We start from the raw sequence: 2881 nt of genomic DNA, 5'->3' as shown, positions 1-2881 counted from the left end.
ATGGTAATTAATTAATACATTATTTATGTTATATTGTTATGATTATACAAGTTTTTGTTTGTCTTTGTTTTTGTGTGATATTTGTCAATTAAAGAAATGGCCAAGGATACTATAATCCTTAAAAGAATTTTATCTTTGAGAAGTTGGGTTTTAATTTTTTTTTAAGTAAATAAATATTTTTTTATTATTAAAGATTTAACCTGTGGATGATGTAATTTTCATGAGAAATTGTTTAAGAAAATATTAATAAAAAGTTTTTTTTAATAGAATAATCAACCCGACAGTCAAAAGCAGATAATTGTTCTTTCATTCAATAGAAATATTTCAATAGAAGGCAGGACCAAATCAAAATATATAAAAAGACTGACAAGTTGAATTTGATCTCTCTCCAAATAAATTGTAGAAGTCAAGAGAGGTTTTTATTTTAAAACTTCTTGATGGCTATAAGGATAACACATTTAATTCTCAAATTTCTTTCCTCTTTTGACCGAAATATATATGATCAATAGCAATGGATATGCTTGATTAGGTTCACAGTTGCAACTTGTTTCTCTCAAGTGTGAAGAAATAATCCAACCTCTTAGGGATACAGTCAAGAATCTGGATACTGAAACATCTGGAATGTCGGGTTTTGAACGCTGAAGCCTCCATCTATAAATAAATTATGCCCACTAATATATCTAGCCTCATCACTGGCTAGATAAAGAGCTGCATTGGCAACATCTTCCGTCTTAAGGGTCACTCCCTTTAGATTAGCAAATGAATTCATCGCAATTTCAAGCGCCTCATCATCATCAACCCCAATAAATTTCCTTGCTAAAGGAGTTGCGAGTGCGTAAGGAGATAAGCAATTCACCCTAATGCCAAACTGTCCAAGCTCAGCTGCAGCATTTCTTGTCAGTCCTAACACAGCATGTTTTGAGCAACAGTATGCATGTGAAGCTGCCGCACCAAGTAGTGAGCTTACACTAGCAGTTGAAATTATGGTGCCACTGCGTGCTGGGATCATGACGCGGGCTGCATGCTTGATGCCGAGGAAAACTCCGGTCACGTTAATCTTAAGAACACGTTCAAAATCAGCCATTTCGTTGTCGATTATGCGTGCTTTACTGTCATCAGCAATGCCAGCATTGTTGAGCATTATATCTAGCTTGCCATAGGTTGAGATAGCTTTGTCCACAGCATTTTTTATCTGGGCCTCTTCGGTGACATCGCAACGCACATAGGTGGAGTTTGAAGGGCCTAGGGCCTCAACAACTGAATGGCCTAATTCGTCTTGGATATCAGCAATTACTACTTTAGCTCCATGGTGAGAGAAGACTTTTGCGGTGCATTCACCAATACCACTAGCACCGCCGGTGATTAAGGCTACCTTTCCTTGTAGCCTGCAAGAGATTTGGAAGCATTATTGTTAGACATGATCCGTTCTTGGCGTGCTTAACTGCTTATTTTCTTTGAAGTAATCTTCAGATTACATGGAATACTTTGAGTAATTAAATGCAAACTTAAACGCATTCGGTGAAATGTGAAAAAATTGTTTGATTGATTTTTATATACTAATTTTAGATAAATTCTTACCAGAATCCACCTTAATTAGATGAAGGAATGGAGGAAGATATTTGTTTATTATTAAATTATTGGGTTTTGTACTAGCTCAACATATCAATTTGCGACTTAATTAATCCATTTAAAATTTAATTTGATTTTTTATAAAAAAAATCAGAATAACTTCATTTTAATGTTTCTCTTAAAAAAATCTTAAAACAACACAGTTTTAAATTAACTTAAACCTACCAAAATTAACCAATCTAGATTATCACCCAAGTTTCAAATCAAACTAGATTTAATAACTTTGATTTAATTAATTAGTGATTTAGTTTACTCATTTAAAATTTGATTTGATTTTTTATTAAAAAAAAATGAGATCAACTTCATTTTAATTTTTCTCTTAAAAAATATCGAAACAATGCAGTTTTAAATTAACTCGGCCTATCAAAACATGGAAGTCAAGAATTCGGAAGGAAAAGGTTTGGCTTGAACGGGTAAAATTGATTTGTAGCTATAGCTGTTTAAATTAAAAAAAAAAAAAAAGCAAGAAGAAATTAATAAAGGAGAAGCAATTCTTTGGAAAACAGTACAGACAAGAGGAATTCCTTTGGAGTTGAGAATTGCAATGGAATACATCTCGTTTTACAGCCTTCCAAGTCAAACTTAACAATTATGTTGAATACTTTTTTATTTTATTTTATTTGTCCCCCATTAATAGGAAGAAGACTAAGAAAACTTCAACTTTTCGAGATTTCTTATTATCACGAAAGTAATCTGAAGCACTAGCATCTTACGTACCTTCTGGCTATGGTGGAGATAAACGCAGTGGTTGACATTGCTTCAGAAGCGCACACGCACAGGCAGCAGGGCGGAAGATCGAAGAAGCGAGGGAAAGAGTGGATTATGTCTATATCTATTATAAAATGCAAGCAATAGCTAGCAGAGGACATGAACAAGATAACAGAGGCCTCATCTCTCTTATAGCTAGCACAGGACATGAGATGGTGATAATAACTTGAGATTCGATAAGCACTAGCTAACAAAAATCTTTTATAATAATGGGACAAATGATTAACCCAAACAATGTCATGAAAAATCTTTAAAATTGTCAATAATTATAAGGATATAGGGATAAATAATTTATAAAATAATACGATGCGAGTTTAATGATATTAAGAGCTCTTGTAGTATTGATTTATAAAAATAATTTGAGCAATTGGGTTCACATGATATGATCTTTAAGATAATGGAGGCCCTCTATTCCTAATTAACCAGATTTTCTCTTTATTTTGGCTTTGAAAAAAATGGAGTAACACTTAACAAATTTGATTAA

At 32.9% G+C, this 2881-nt stretch overlaps 1 protein-coding gene across 1 annotated transcript; it reads right to left on the bottom strand.

Moving 5' to 3' along the window:
* Nucleotides 1-284: 284 nt before the first annotated feature.
* Nucleotides 285-2528, bottom strand: LOC133677639 (secoisolariciresinol dehydrogenase-like). Its single transcript, XM_062099754.1, has 2 exons — nucleotides 2347-2528; nucleotides 285-1385 (listed from the first exon to the last, which is right to left on the bottom strand). Exons 1-2 carry the CDS (start codon nucleotides 2496-2498, stop codon nucleotides 593-595), a joined length of 945 nt encoding a protein of 314 aa, XP_061955738.1. The 5' UTR covers nucleotides 2499-2528; the 3' UTR covers nucleotides 285-592.
* Nucleotides 2529-2881: the final 353 nt, after the last annotated feature.

This window comes from Populus nigra, chromosome 17 (genome assembly GCF_951802175.1).
Source record: "Populus nigra chromosome 17, ddPopNigr1.1, whole genome shotgun sequence".
NCBI classification, from domain to species: domain Eukaryota; kingdom Viridiplantae; phylum Streptophyta; class Magnoliopsida; order Malpighiales; family Salicaceae; genus Populus; species Populus nigra.
This window is presented reverse-complemented; position numbering and strand designations above follow the sequence as displayed.

Coding starts and splice junctions, on each gene's coding strand:
- LOC133677639 (XM_062099754.1), bottom strand. CDS start 2,498: ATGTCCTCTGCTAGCTATTGCTTGCATTTTATAATAGATATAGACATA. Junction 1,386..2,346: donor ATCTCCACCATAGCCAGAAG/GTACGTAAGATG, acceptor AATCTCTTGCAG/GCTACAAGGAAAGGTAGCCT.